The sequence below is a fragment of the Pneumocystis jirovecii genome (assembly GCF_001477535.1).
Source record: "Pneumocystis jirovecii RU7 chromosome Unknown supercont1.15, whole genome shotgun sequence".
Classification (NCBI taxonomy): Eukaryota; Fungi; Ascomycota; class Pneumocystomycetes; order Pneumocystales; family Pneumocystaceae; genus Pneumocystis; species Pneumocystis jirovecii.
In genome coordinates, this window is record NW_017264789.1 from 224486 (window position 1) to 238313 (window position 13828).

The 13828-nt window shown below is 25.4% G+C and overlaps 8 protein-coding genes across 8 annotated transcripts; 5 read left to right on the top strand and 3 right to left on the bottom strand.

The window, feature by feature from the left end:
- Positions 1–25: 25 nt before the first annotated feature.
- T551_03213 (uncharacterized protein) lies at positions 26–346 on the top strand (the record flags this gene model as incomplete). The annotated part of the gene is made up of 2 exons (XM_018375476.1): positions 26–211; positions 254–346. The coding sequence occupies 2 exons, from the start codon at positions 26–28 to the stop codon at positions 344–346; spliced, it is 279 nt and encodes a 92-aa protein (XP_018228375.1).
- Positions 347–1108: 762 nt separating this feature from the next.
- On the top strand, positions 1109–3168 carry T551_03214 (GPI-anchor transamidase subunit GAA1; the record flags this gene model as incomplete). The annotated part of the gene is made up of 6 exons (XM_018375477.1): positions 1109–1143; positions 1188–1379; positions 1426–1613; positions 1659–1709; positions 1756–2642; positions 2686–3168. The coding sequence occupies 6 exons, from the start codon at positions 1109–1111 to the stop codon at positions 3166–3168; spliced, it is 1836 nt and encodes a 611-aa protein (XP_018228376.1).
- Positions 3169–4103: 935 nt separating this feature from the next.
- Positions 4104–4633, bottom strand: T551_03215 (uncharacterized protein; the record flags this gene model as incomplete). The annotated part of the gene is made up of 3 exons (XM_018375478.1): positions 4600–4633; positions 4369–4553; positions 4104–4327 (listed from the first exon to the last, which is right to left on the bottom strand). The coding sequence occupies exon 3, from the start codon at positions 4302–4304 to the stop codon at positions 4104–4106; it is 201 nt and encodes a 66-aa protein (XP_018228377.1). The 5' UTR covers positions 4305–4327; positions 4369–4553; positions 4600–4633.
- Positions 4634–5104: 471 nt separating this feature from the next.
- T551_03216 (cleavage polyadenylation factor subunit RNA14) lies at positions 5105–8231 on the bottom strand (the record flags this gene model as incomplete). Its single annotated transcript, XM_018375479.1, has 11 exons — positions 5105–5453; positions 5498–5758; positions 5811–5963; positions 6008–6145; positions 6192–6598; positions 6637–6726; positions 6776–6912; positions 6958–7098; positions 7153–7293; positions 7416–7694; positions 7746–8231. The coding sequence occupies 11 exons, from the start codon at positions 8229–8231 to the stop codon at positions 5362–5364; spliced, it is 2325 nt and encodes a 774-aa protein (XP_018228378.1). The 3' UTR covers positions 5105–5361.
- Positions 8232–8410: 179 nt separating this feature from the next.
- Positions 8411–8863, top strand: T551_03217 (glutaredoxin; the record flags this gene model as incomplete). Its single annotated transcript, XM_018375480.1, has 4 exons — positions 8411–8434; positions 8482–8534; positions 8585–8661; positions 8715–8863. 4 exons carry the CDS (start codon positions 8411–8413, stop codon positions 8861–8863), a joined length of 303 nt encoding a protein of 100 aa, XP_018228379.1.
- Positions 8864–8927: 64 nt separating this feature from the next.
- Positions 8928–10928, bottom strand: T551_03218 (2,3-bisphosphoglycerate-independent phosphoglycerate mutase; the record flags this gene model as incomplete). The annotated part of the gene is made up of 11 exons (XM_018375481.1): positions 8928–9170; positions 9210–9308; positions 9355–9364; positions 9410–9423; positions 9471–9670; positions 9710–9946; positions 9990–10377; positions 10436–10605; positions 10653–10793; positions 10837–10863; positions 10907–10928. 11 exons carry the CDS (start codon positions 10926–10928, stop codon positions 8928–8930), a joined length of 1551 nt encoding a protein of 516 aa, XP_018228380.1.
- A 114-nt stretch (positions 10929–11042) lies between these two features.
- T551_03219 (uncharacterized protein) lies at positions 11043–11400 on the top strand (the record flags this gene model as incomplete). Its single annotated transcript, XM_018375482.1, has 3 exons — positions 11043–11138; positions 11188–11315; positions 11358–11400. The coding sequence occupies 3 exons, from the start codon at positions 11043–11045 to the stop codon at positions 11398–11400; spliced, it is 267 nt and encodes an 88-aa protein (XP_018228381.1).
- A 507-nt stretch (positions 11401–11907) lies between these two features.
- On the top strand, positions 11908–13737 carry T551_03220 (dihydrolipoyl dehydrogenase; the record flags this gene model as incomplete). Its single annotated transcript, XM_018375483.1, has 8 exons — positions 11908–11937; positions 11990–12275; positions 12323–12672; positions 12721–12939; positions 12984–13277; positions 13320–13487; positions 13537–13613; positions 13656–13737. The coding sequence occupies 8 exons, from the start codon at positions 11908–11910 to the stop codon at positions 13735–13737; spliced, it is 1506 nt and encodes a 501-aa protein (XP_018228382.1).
- Positions 13738–13828: the final 91 nt, after the last annotated feature.

A 13828-nucleotide genomic window follows, 5' to 3' on the forward strand; every position in this document is an offset into this window, starting at 1 on the left:
ATTTTATTGAAATATATTTCTCGGAATGATTTCTATTTCAGAAAAGCCTCCAACAAAATCTGAAAGACAACATTGTTGGGAAGCTAGAGACATTTTTTTTCATTGCTTAGATAAGAATTCTATTATTAATCCTTTAACACAGAGTGAAAAGATTCGATTAACATGCTTATTAGAAGAAAAAACTTTTAAGAATAGTTGTGCAAAAAGCTGGGTAAGTTGTTAAATCTTGTTTGTAATTTTAATAAGAAAGCAGATAGAATATTTTGAAAAAAAAAGAGTTGCAGATATTCAGAAAGATAATTTTTACAAAAAGCTAAATGAAATGAACAAAGAACAATTGAAATAAAAAAAGAATAAAAGTATTTTTAAAAATTAATAGAAAAACTATGATTTTTTTTTTACTTAAAGTTGTTATGGAATATATAATTTAGATTAATGTAATGTTTTATGTCAATTGTTTTATATCAGTTTCAGAGGACAACTTAATCTATATAAAATATATTGGTTTTTATAAAAATGTATTTTTGATTTAATTGTATCTATCAGGATTATTGAATATTGTAATACGAGAACATTGTATTTAGATGTTGAATCAAGGCTTGTTGTTTTAAAGTTTACTATTTTTATTTTTTTTAATATGTTTAAATAATTTTAAAGCAGTATATATAATATATTATCTAAAACCAACATGATTGATTGTTTTTTATTAAATATGTAAAAATGTCTTATTAATACTTTATATTTACTAATATAACCAAAATTTCTGAAATTTTATATGGTATTTTGTTTTTTTTCTTTAATTAAATAATATTTTATAAGTAATTCATTAATATATAAACGACTTTAAAAATATCTTTCATTCAAAAACATAAAAAAATACAAAACTTCACAATAGTATTTTATATACTTTCTTTTTACTATATAGAGAAATCTAAAATCTCAATACTACTTTTTCCACTTTTTTTCAATTTATCATATATTTCTTTTACGCTGAAGTGAACGTTAGCAGAACGACAGCAATTTCTTTAAACAATTAAAATTTCATATTTTACTTTACTTTGGCTTAAAAATGGGAAATAATCTTTTGCTTCTTATATTCACCTAAATAATGATTAAATTGGATCATTTTTTCTTTTTTGTGCGGTAAAATAATATGTGATAAAGAAAATAAAGTTAATTATTTGCAGATTATTATGTTTTATAGTGGCTATTATATGGATATTTCTTCTCCCGTTTGATTATTTTAACCGTAAGGTTTATATCTCTGAAAATGCTATTCTTCCAGGCTCAGTGAATATGTATTTTGGAGGCAGTGATAGCAATGTTCTTGAAGCTTATCGGGATGAGATTGAATTTATAAATCAACAAAGTAAAAATGTGTACGAAATTATGTTTTATATATATACAAAATTCTAAGAATTTTAGAAGATTTGATTCATTACATGATATTTTTAGAAAACTTGGTTTAAGAACAGCAATACAAGATTATAAAATTCAATTTAAGGGAAAGAATCATTCTGGCACGAATTTCTATGCTATTTTTGATACCCCTAGGAGTGATGGTACAGAAGCTCTTGTTTTAAGTGCTGCTTGGAAAAATATGAATGGAGAATGTAGTTATATATAATTTACATGTTTATTTTTAACCAAAAATCCAGTGAATAAGGGTGGTGTATCACTAGTTCTCGCTCTAGCGCGATACTTTAAACGTATCTGAGGGTCATTTTTTGTAAAAAATATCTTAATTAATAATAGGATGGTCATTATGGTCAAAAGATATTATTTTTCTTATTCCAGAAGAAAAAGAAGTTGGAGTTCAGGTTTGGGTAGATGCATATCATAAAATTGATTATGAAGAAGGTGTTTCACGTTTAATCATGAAAGGAGGAGAAATACAAGCTGTCGTAGATATTGATTTTGTTTCGGAATTTAGAGAATTTGATACTATAGAATTATTGTATGATGGAATAAATGGACAATTGTCAAATTTGGACCTTTTAAATACTGTAAATCATATTATTCAATCTAAATCAGGGATAAAAATAAAAATGCAGAATGTTCTTCAAGGAAAAAACTCTTATTTTCGAAAATTATTAACTATGATTAATGGAATGATTAGTCAATGTTTTGGAGTTTTATCAGGAACACAGAGTTGTTTCATACCATATAAAATTGATGCAATTACTTTAAAAGTGCATTCTAAAAAAAATAGTGAATACGATGATATATTATTAGGTAAAATTATTGAATCATTATTTCGCAGTCTAAATAATTTACTTGAACACTTACACCAGTCTTTTTTCTTTTATTTGATGTTATCAGAAAAAAGATTTGTTTCTATTGCAACATATTTACCTTCTGCAATACTCATTGCTAGTAGTTTTACCATTGATGCTTTCAGTATATGGCTTTCTACATTTTCAAATTTTTATAAAAATTTGTCTTCAAGTAAAGAAAAACTATATAGTTCTAAAGAGAAAAAAAATAAATTAAAATATACGGGAATGGATTCAGAATTATATTTTAAAAAACAATTTATACTCTCAATTTCTACGGTTATTGTTATTCATATTATTGCTTATATTTTTTTAAAAATTTTATATAATTCAGTTAATTATAAAGGATTATTCAAAGACAAGAAGGTGATTATGTTACTATAAAAGTGATTTATTTATATAATTATAGGCATATTTAATGTTTTTACTATTTTTACAAATTCTTCAACATATAATTTCAATTCTTATACAAAAAATTCTTAAGAAAATTATTAAAAGCCAAAATATGTCATTTTTCTATAACTATAGACTTAATAAAGTTTTTTCTCAAGCAATTCTAGGTGTAGAATTATCTACTTTAGCTATTGTTAATTTTTCTTTATCGTTATTTATTGGTATTGTAACATTTTTTTTATCTTTTGTTCGACCAGCAAAAACTAAATTTCAACAAATACTTATCTCCATTGTTTTGGAATTGATTAATCCTCTTAATTGGATTTTTTTGTTTTCTTACTATAAAAATAAAGAAGTTAAGGATCTTATGCATTTATTTGCTTTTGGTTGGAAAGTATGGTATCTTTGGACACCTACTGTTTTATGGTTATTATGGTGGCCAATATGGATAATGACCAAAATAATTTTATGTATGCCTATTAAAGATCATAATGAATAGTTTTTCAATAATTTAAGTATATATATTTTTTATTAAAAAATTCTTTAAATGGAAATTTTGTTGAATAATGTTCCTTGTTTATATCATCTATTAAAATTATTTTAGTTCAAAAATATTTGAAAATATTATCAACTATATAGAATATTTTGTATTTTTAATATAAAATATTATATTATCTTTATAAGAGTAAATTTATTAAAAATCTTGTAATATTAATTATAAATATTTTATTAGTTTCAAAAAATATCAATTTATAGATAATTTTTAATAGAATAAATAATTCATAAATATTTATTTAAAATACATATTCGTATATTTTTTATGTTAAATTTCATTTATTTTACTAAACTAATATATTTCATATATTTTTTTAAACATCTATTAACAGGATATTTTATATCAATAAATATAATTTTAAAAATTAATATATTAATATATTTGTTTTTTTAATATTAAAACAAATTTATAATTAAACATTTTTATTCAATAAAAAAATATATTATAATTAAAAACAAGAACAATTCACAATAAGAATTTTAATGAATGTTTTAAGTATTCAATTTTATAAAATTTTATAATTAAATTTTAAATTTTTTATATCTTTTAAATAAACATTTAAAAAATATTAACAAATTCCAAAAAATATATTTAAAAGATAAAAATATAATAAAAAAACAAAAAAATTTTAATTAAAAAATAACCATTATCCTAAAAACACTCACTTTTCTCTATAATTTTTCTTCACATATCTACAATTTATAGAAATAAGTTCTAAAAAACACTGAAAATATAATTAATATATATAAAATTGCTTAAAGATAAATTATAATAATATTTAGAAGAAATATATATGTTAAAATGAAATATAAAAGCAATTATGAAAGAATTAAAATATTATAAATCCTTATAAGAAATAATAAAATCCTTTTATAATGTTAATAAACTACTTTTTCCTCAGAAAGATCCAGTATCCGCTGTACAAAAGATAAAAATAAATCATTAGATTCTTGACTCCGTAATTTAGAAATTTCATCCAAAAGAAATTTCGGTACAAGAAAAGACGTATCATTATTTAATGGAATTTTTTCATATATCTTCAGAAGAAGATTTTTTAAAGGTTTAGATTCAGTGACCATTTTTTGTAATATTTCATCTGTTTCTTTATCCTTATTAAATATTTTAATATATTGGGTTTTTTACTAATTTTTTCAACTACTGTTTGACAAAGAGGTTTATAGCATGTTATATTTTGAATAGGTTCATCTATTCCATCTATTTTCTTTTTTAACTCTTCATTTTTACGAGTATGGCATTTAACAGTTGCTTCAATATCTTCTGAAGAATTGTTTATTTCTTTATGTTTTTGATAACAAGCAACAGAACAACTGTTGAAAACTATTAGCAAATATTTTAGTTATATAAAAGTTGTACTATGGTATTAAGCAGATAGGACATTTATATTTTCCTTGAGACACTGAGCATAAGTGGCATAACAGTTGACGCTCCAGTTTTTATCAAAATTAGTCGACCAACAACTTTAATCACTTAAAAAATTTTATTAATAAAAAACTCAAAAAAAACAATATTCTTAATATTTAAGATTGAGTTTGTGAAATAAATAGAGAATACTGTGAATTAAAAGTTTAAAATAATTTAAAGAAAGTTTTTTTATTTCAAATATCTTGCAATAACCTTAAAAATGATTAAAATGAAGACATAAAATTGGTTTTTATGTTAAAATAATTAAAAATTGATCTAGAGTTATAATAAATTTACCAACTTTAACATAATATTTATTTTATTAACTATTATTAATTCTATAGTTTTGGAAAAAAATACGAAAATTTATATAAACTAGATATAAATTATCTTCAAGATGAATGAAAATTTGATTTTCATTAAAAGTTTTTGTTAATAGATATTAACTTCGTTGTCTTACATCAAAAAGTTTTAGAGAAAATAGCTAATTTTAAATATCATAGTTATGAATTTTTTATGATAAATGGAACAGATTTAAAAAACATAATAAATTATATGATAAAATGCCTCAGTATTAAAATACTGATTTATAATATTTCCATAATTCATTTTTAAGGAATTTTATCATTCCAAATGTTATATAATTGACATAAACCTAAAAATAAACATAATTTTTATTATTAATGTTTAGAATCATCATCAGAATTTTTATGTTTATTTAATACAGTTACTTTTTTTTTTAAAAAATGAAGAAACATCCACATCAGAAATCAATTTCATAAGCTCATCAATCTTGAAAGTAGCCCCTAAAAATATTGTTAAATATAATTAATAAAAATTGATAAATTACCAGTATATAAAGAAGCAGGAGGAAGAATACTTAAAAAATATAAAATAGGTTCAGGAAGATTAAAGGATTTGTCGTTAGTTGTTAATAAAGAAGTACTTAAATTTTTTTTTCTAAAGTCAACATTTAACTGAAAAGTATTATTATGCATCCATGTAGATTCTAATAAAAGAGGAGAATTGAATTCCACTCCTAAATCTTTTTCCAGAATTATGTCTAAATTATAAAACTTAAATCTTTTAGAAAACCTTAATATAGAAGAATCTATTAGATTATAAGCTACATTTTAACTTTATGAATTTTAAAATTCACGCACCATTAGGATAAAGCTCAGCCATCCTTGAGTGTAATTTTATAGTTGTTGAAAGATCGCCATATATAGATTCATAGATATATAATTTTTCATGTAATTGCTTAACAGCCAATGAATCAAGATGGGTAATTGTTTTCTCATATAAAGCTCTTGCATCTATAAAAATAAGCTATAAACTTCTCTATAAATAAACTATATACTCGTATCATCATTAGTATTTATTAAAAATGTTAAATAATGCAACACATAATCTGGATCATTTCCAAAACTTTTAAGTCCTAAATCAAAAATTTTACTGGCTATTGTAGAATCTTTACTGCAATGATATTCCATCAACGCTATTTCTTATTATATATCTCAATAATTCAAAATATTTATACAAACCGGAAGCTACATAAATATGATAGGTTTGATTAGGCGCTTTTCTAGCTTTTCCGAAAACTTGTCTTGCTGCTTTTATGCCTTCTGCTCTTCTAACTGCTCTCATAAAAACACTCCATACAACAGATGTATTCTTTGATAATTTATTTAATTCTTCTATCCCTTGTTTTTCAATATTTTGTAGTTCCTTTTTTGGAGATAACTTTTGTATTTCACCTTCTTCAACAGGATCTTGGGATTTTACATATTCTAAATATTTAGAAACTTCATATAGCCGATTTTCTACACACTGTGAAATTCTTTTAGATTCCTTTGAAAGGTTTCCAATAAGTGTTTCATAAACTGTCCTCATCTCTTGAAATCGTTTATTTTGTTCTAAAAAGTCAGCATATTGGAAATGAAGTAAACAACTAAAATATTAATAATAGTAAAAAATACATTAACGAACCTAGTAGAATTTGCAATCATTCCATTTTTCATTATTTCTATAGCTTCTTTTTCCTCATTTAAAGACAGCCAATATTCCGCTGCAGAAAACCTACCATTATTAAAATTTAAAACTAACACAATAATTAATGTTATAGTACCAAATTTCAGGAAAAAATCTTAAAGTAATCATAGCCTGTTTATATGCATATTTCACTCGTGCAGAAACGGCTTGCTTCAATTTAAGATCTAAAGGATTCGATATTTCCCATTCAATCCATTTTTTCCATTGTTCAACCTAAAGAAAATTAAGTATATTTATAAATAAAAAATGTATAGATACTTCTTCAACATTTTTCTCTGTCCAAATGGGAACTTTTGGAATAGTAGTAGCCCGAAATCCAACAGTCATTGTAGACATATCTTTCCATGCAGTTCGTGCTAACATATAAGTTGAACTTTTTTCTGAAAGAAATTTCCTAGCCTAAAAAGAAAAAAAATTAATTCTCAATCAATTAAAGAAATAAAGAGGATTTACAGTAGACCTATTAACATTATTTTCAAAAGTATCGTACTCTCGCCATAAGGTCTCAATATTTGCAATTGGTGCAGATATAGCTCGATGATAAATACGACGAATATGATCTATTCTTTGTTGTTCTTCCCATGTAGAATTCCTCTATATTAAAAAAATAGTAAGTATAGAGCGAAAAGAAAATATAATAATTATTTAATAAATTACAAACAAAAAAACTATAAATAAAGATAAAAAAGATAATTGAATATATCCCTTAAACTTACCTCTGCTGTTTTTACAAAATTGATATAATCTGACCATATAGATCCACAATCTTTATCAATTCCAACATGTGCTAAAACAAATTCATAGGCCTGAGATATAACTAATCGAGCTTGAGAACCACCAGTTGAAACATTGTTGACACGACGAATATAATCTAAATAAAACTTCCATAGATCAACGCTTAAAACAGACCTTAAACATCTAGAAAAAATAGTTTCCACACGAATGAATTCATTATTTGTTAACTCCATATCAGCATAATCAATCCATTGCTGAGCCTACAAGTTTTAATAAAATGATTCAAAATAATAAGCATATTAATAACATACTGCAGTAGGAAAAACTTTCAAAAAACGCTCATACGTATTTCTTGCTTGATCAATTTTGTTTCTATTTTGATATTCCTTAATCAGTTTTAGCCAAGAAGAAGAGTCCCTTTCATCAAAAGCAATTTGATCTTCTAACTGACCAACACGATCATGTGATAAGCGTTTTCTTTTATGTGTTTTTAATGAGAATGAATTACTCGAAGATCCTGATTCTGCTGTAACTTTTTCACCCAAAGATCCATCAATTTCTCCATTTTTGGGCTTTTCCGTAGTAGAATTATTCATACAACCTTCCTTAATATCATTTTCACTTGTTTTATTATCTTCTTGATTTATATTTTCATTATTAACTTTTAAATGTATTTTTGAAAAATCATGACTTTCTACTGGTTTTTCCTCATTCAAAACCATATCTTTAGAAACAGAGATATCAGAAGACGTTGGAAGATATTTTTTTTCTATTTCTTCTGGGACTTCGTGCCCCATTTCAGTTTTCCTTCCAAATATACTTTTTTTAACGTTTGACAAAGATCGCACCCGCTTTCAGAGATCATACTCCAAAATATAAAAAACTTTTAAAACGAAATACATAGTAGTTTTTATCATTCAGTGTTAAAAATGATCTTACCTACTTTTAGGTTAATATTATATTAAATTTATAGAAAATGACTGAAGATATTATGAATTATGTGATTTTTCTTTTTTTGCAAAAAGCAAGAATTAACCTCTAAAATAGGTAGAAAGTATAATCTCTGCTAATAAAGTTGTTGTTTTTAGCAAATCTTATTGGTAAACTAATTTTACAAATTAATAGCACTATTCTAAAGTTTTTTATTAAGTCCTTATTGTGATAGGACAAAAGAATTACTTCAAAATTCACATATTGACTATACTGTTTTGGAATTAGATGTAATAGGTAATATTTTGCATGGAAGTATTTTAGAAATGTTATTAAATCATTGTTGATAGCACAGGGAAGTAATATTCAACAATACTTATTTGAAAAAACTGGCCAAAGAACGGTGCCAAATATTTTTATTAACAAGGAACATATTGGAGGAAACTCAGATATAGAAGCACTTAAAAATAGCGGAGAATTGGCCCGATATTTCGAGTAAATAATATTTTTATATTTTTGTTGTAATTATAATTTAATATGTATTTTATATATTTGTCTTTTTGTTATTTATTATGAAAATGAGTTGTTTTTACCAAACGGGGTACTCCAGACATTTCTTCAGGTATTTCTATCCCCATTAAAGCTAGTATTGTTGGCGCAACATCGCATAATGCACCTACTACTTCCTTTTGAAGCGTATACTTTTCACTACATAATATAAAAGGAACATGGTTGCATGTATGTGATGTTAAAGGATTATTGTTTTTATCAATCATAACTTCTGCATTCCCATGGTCCGCAGTAATCTAAATTCTTAATTATGGAATTACTTTCCAATAACATACCAATAATACATATCCTTCTTTTTTACATGCATCATAAATAATTCTAATAGCATTATCAGTATGCTCAACCGCTTCAATAGCAGCATCATAAACACCAGTCTAGTTTTATATTATTAATGTTAAAAAGTAAAAGTTTAAAATTTACATGGCCAACCCTATTAAAAAATTAATTAAGTTATAAAAAAATAACAAAAACTTACATATCAGGAGGTGCCTAGTAAATTCAATATGTTAATAAAATTTACTATATTAGTCACTTACTAAGTTACATATCACAAACGGATATTTATTTTCAGAAATTCTTTCAGATACTTTTTCAGCCACACCATAAACACTCATTTTAGGATCTTTATCATACGTAGAAACTTTGGGAGATGGAATCATATCACGATATTCTCCGGGAAATTGTCTTTCAAGACCTCCATTAAAAAAGAATGTTACATGGGCATATTTTTCCGTTTCTAAAAAATCAATTACAAATAAATGAAAAAAGATTATACCTGCGATATGAGACTGTAATACATTTTTTTTCGATAACCATTCAGCTAAGACATTAGTCATTTCTTGAGGAGAAAATGCAACCGAAAAAGGATAATCTTCTTTGTATCGTGTCATTGTTGTAATACTAAGATTTTTCGGAATCTTAACAGGTGTCAACGTTGAATCTATACCTAATACTTGAGTGATTTGCCGAACTCTGTCTGATCTATAATTAAAAAAAAAAAGTGTATCACCGTCTTTAAATATTATAAGAAAATTTAATTTATTAGCTTATTATACCTGAAACACATCCTTTTTTATTAACAATAATAGGTTTTAGAAATTCATCAGTTTCATTTTTTTGATGCCGTTCATTAATCACACGTATAACATCACTATCCACTTCTCCTTTACCATAAACAATAGCTTCAAGAGCTATTGTTATTCTTTCCCAGCGTTTATCTCGATCCATAGCATAATAACGACCCATTACAGTAGCAAGTTCACCAATTCCAAGATCCTCTATTTTATTTAAAAGTTGTTGCATATAAATAATAGAAGAAACAGGACTTGTATCTCTTCCATCACTAAAAAAATGAATATAAACATCTTTTAATCCTACTTTTTTTGCCACTTCTAAAAGATGAAAAAGATGAGATATATGAGAATGAACACCGCCATCAGAAACCTTATATAACATATTAAAATCATTCGTATATATGTATGTACTTTTTAAGGAAAAATACCAGCCCTAAAATATGAAAACGACCATTTCCTGCCTTGGAACGTTCCATTGAGGCAAGAATAGATTCTACAGACATAAAAGAGTCTTTTTTCATGACATAGTCAATACGGACAGAATCCTGCCATACAACACGGCCTGCTCCTATATTCAAATGACCCACTTCAGAGTTTCCTGGTAAAATATTAAAAAATAACAGAATATTTATTAAAAATAATAACCCATTAATCCTTCTAGAAGGCCTACTGCATTTCCATGGGCTTCAAGCTCCATCCAACAATATTTCTGCATAAGATAATCCATAGTAGGTGTTTTTGCTGCTGCAATAGCATCTCCTTTATCATTTTTCTCTGGATTAATCCCTATTTTTATTTAATTCAATATAATTTTTTGAAAAAAAGATACCCCATCCATCAATACATATAAGACAAACTAAAACACAATAAATCTGTACTTATTTAAATCTTAAAACTACCTTTTTCTGCTAATTTAGTCATAACCAATTTTTTCGTAATTTAAAGACTTTCGATAACTAAAACTATGAATTGTACCATTTAATATATAATTGTATATTTTTTCATAAATCATAAATTTTGAACAAAAAGCCATTCATGGATCTCTCAAGCACAAATTTGATTCCTCAAATTATACGAATTCTACAAATTATGAAGAATAAAGAAGAAAACATCAAAGAATTTAATAAAGAGGTATCTTTTAGTATTTTTAAAATAATAACAGAGTCTAAGTATTTTTCAGATTTCAAATCTTCATCAGCAAATATCAAATATTCGAAAAATGCTGCAGTCACTTCCTGGTAAAGATCTGAGTATTTTAGATCAAGAGGAAATAATTCAGGGCTTAGAAAAGCAAATTTCGATACAGAAGTGAATAAATAGATTATTATATCATTTCTAATATATATTTAGAAAGTTATTAGCTGAAATAAACGTAGTAGAGCAAGATAAATAATTTATATCCATTAAATAAAATACAAAAAGGCTGATCATGTTTAAAAAGGCATCCTTTCGTTTTCAAATTTCAATGAATTACTAGGATTTTTATTTGTCTTTAACAATACATATGTTCTTAAATATGTGGCATAAAATATTTCAACATTTATAAATATTTTATATATTTAAAACAACGACAATCAATATCTACTAGAAAGCTTCTAATTTTTCTTCAGTATTTAAAAATAGTAAAGTATCTTTATTCAATTTGAAATTATACTATTTGACATTGGACATTTGTTTTTAGAATAATATTTTCAGTTTTTTTTTTTTTTTCAAAAAGGAATAAAATCAAAACCAATAACACAAAAAAAGACAATATTGATATACAAAATATCTATTTCATGTTTTAAGTCTACATTTATGTATTTATTTTTTTAAGTTTTAATTTAATATCTTTAGAAATCGTAGGCTTTTGTAAAAAAAGTATAAATTAGAAAATTATCTTTAATCTAATATTCTATACATGATTATTTCAAATATATCATATATTCGCGTATAAAATCTTGTATTTATATCTTTTTCCAAAAAATTAACCATCTCTTTAGTTTATCTCATTAAAAACACCAAAGACAGCACTTCGTCTCTTAGGATATCGCTTTTATACTTCATCTTCTAAAGAATATGACGTAGTAATTATTGGAGGTGGGCCAGGTGGATATGTTGCTGCAATTAAAGCAGCTCAATATGGGCTAAAGACAGCATGTATTGAGAAACGAGGAACACTTGGAGGGACTTGTCTAAATGTTGGTTGTATTCCGTCTAAATCATTATTGAATAATTCACATATTTATCATAAAGTACAACATGACATTGAGCATAGAGGAATTCATGGTTTATTAAAGAAAATATTTAGTGAGAATTCCATTAATCATTTTTAGTTTCAAATATAAAATTGGACTTAGAAAGAATGATGAAAGCAAAAGATCAGACAGTGGAATCATTAACTAAAGGGATAGAGTATCTTTTTAAGAAGAATGGTGTTGAATATTTTAAGGGTATAGGAAGATTTTTAAGTCAAAATGAAATAGATATTAAGGGGACTTATGGACATGCTGATAAAGTTATCTCTGCAAAAAATATAATAATTGCAACAGGCTCTGAACCAGTGTCTCTTCCTGGTCTCAAAATAGATGAAAAGATCATTGTTTCTAGTACTGGTGCATTATCTTTAAAAAAAGTTCCTGAAAAAATGGTTGTAATTGGGGGAGGAATTATTGGTCTTGAAATGGTAAATTATTTTTTAAAATAATTGTTATTATTTCTGAAAAGAAGCTAGGGTTCTGTATGGTCTCGATTAGGATCTCAAGTTACAGTAGTAGAATTTGCAGATTCTATTGGAGCTGGAATGGATGAAGAAATTGCAAAACACTTAACAGGCATCTTTAAAAGTCAAGGTTTAGTATTAAGGACATCTACAAATGTTTTAGGATGTGTTGTTGAAGGAAATAAAGCTAAAGTGAATATTGAAGCTTTAAAAACTGGAAAAAAGGAAATTGTATAACTATATGGTTAACTAAAATATATGCTAATAGTTTTCAGTTAGAAGCAGACGTTGTTCTTGTTGCTATTGGAAGACGACCATATACTGAAGGTCTTGGTTTGGAGAATATTGGGATAAATGTTGATGAAAAGGGACGTATTATAGCTGATTCTGAATATCGCACTAGTGTTTCTCATATTCGTGTTATTGGGGATGCTACTTTTGGTCCAATGCTTGCACATAAAGCGGAAGAAGAAGGAATTGCTGCTGTAGAACATATTAAAAGTGGATATGGTCATGTTAATTATAATGCAATACCATCTGTTATGTATACATATCCAGAAGTTGCATGGGTAATTTATTTTCTTAGTTTAACATCTGTTATAACAATTTAGGTTGGACAAACAGAACAACAAGTCAAAAAATCTTGTATTAATTATGTAGTTGGGACATTCCCATTTGCAGCAAATTCTAGAGCAAAAACAAATTTAGAAACTGAAGGTTTAGTGAAGTTTGTTACAGATAAAGAAACTGATCGGATCCTTGGGATTCATATTATTGGTGTAAGTTTATAAATATTTTTAATAGCTCTTTTTGAATATTTCTGTTTAGCCAAATGCAGGAGAAATGATTGCAGAAGGTGTATTAGCTGTTGAATATGGAGCAAGTGCAGAAGACATTGCTCGAACGTAAGGAATAAAATAAATATTACTTTTATACTAATTAAATAGTACACATGCACATCCAACACTTTCCGAAGCATTTAAAGAAGCTGCTTTAGCTGCATGGTCAGGAAAAGCTATTCATTTTTAACTTATAAGTTGATTGTTGTATTTTTATTTAAAATAATTTAATTAAATCTTCAATTTTTATATTTAAAATATTCGCGTTCATGATTTTATTT